This window comes from Bison bison, unplaced genomic scaffold (assembly GCF_000754665.1).
Source record: "Bison bison bison isolate TAMUID 2011002044 unplaced genomic scaffold, Bison_UMD1.0 scf7180017864329, whole genome shotgun sequence".
Classification (NCBI taxonomy): Eukaryota; Metazoa; Chordata; class Mammalia; order Artiodactyla; family Bovidae; genus Bison; species Bison bison.
In genome coordinates, this window is record NW_011494901.1 from 4,107,181 (window position 1) to 4,108,121 (window position 941).

At 45.0% G+C, this 941-nt stretch overlaps 1 protein-coding gene across 1 annotated transcript in view; it reads left to right on the forward strand.

The window, feature by feature from the left end:
- The window catches only part of ZNF366 (zinc finger protein 366), a gene marked incomplete at its 5' end in the record, with an annotated part of 18,305 nt that overhangs the window by 16,932 nt on the left and 432 nt on the right, over positions 1–941 (forward strand). Inside the window, one exon of the mRNA XM_010853611.1 lies at positions 780–940. Coding sequence (XP_010851913.1) covers positions 780–940 — 161 coding nt within the window. The remainder of the gene's footprint in view (positions 1–779; position 941) is intronic.

The window sequence follows — 941 nt, forward strand, 5'->3', positions numbered from 1 at the left end:
TGGGCAGGGGGCTTCGAACGTCTCACTGGACCTTCCTCTGCCCTGCCAGCTCTGTCCGTGCTTGGGGAGTCCTGGACCCAAATGCAATATCTGGTTTTTTCCCACAATGAAAATATCTTTGTTATTTTTTTCTTATGGTAAAATATGTGTTCACTGTTAAAAGTAAAAAGAAATATATTCGAAGTGAAAAGAAAAATGTAAAAATCACCTCATAGTTACCCATTTTTGAGATTTTGACATATATCCTTCCAGATATTTTTTGATAAAATAGAGGCTGTACTATAAGTATATATATTTTTACTTAAAGTATATAGAGAATACCTTTTATGAGCACTAAGAGGTATCGACATATTATACGCATAGAAGTACCTTCTATACACATAATACCTTGACTGTTCTTTATGGTCTGAGCCACCAGGGAAGCCCCATGGAGGTACTACTATTTATGTAAGCAAACCTCTGTCCTTAGATGGATACGTTGTTTTCACCCATCCTTATACAGTTTGTGCATTTGCCAGACTATATTCATAGTTTAAGTTTTCAGTTGTGTGATTGGCTAAGTCAAAGGTGTGCTTATTTTTAAAGTTTTTCATGCATGTTGCCACAATCCCCTGAAAGGAGTCACACGGATATAGATTCCAGCTGTGACAAGGCCCATCTCTCTACAGGCTTCTGGGGATTTATCTAGTTTTAAAATACAAAATCAAGCTATGCTAACCAGCCCTGGGTTCCACCCAGCGACCCCTTCGGCGGCCTGAACGTGCCTTTGCTCCTGGCAGGTTTTGGAAGGGGGAGAATTGCGCTGGCGCCGACGGCGGGGTCCCTGCGGAGCCTGGAGCAGGAGGAGCCCTTCGACCTGTCCCAGAAGCGCCGGGCCAAGGGGCCAGCCTTCCAGTCCGACGGGGAGAGCGCCCGGGGCAGCTCCTGCCACGAGGAGGAGG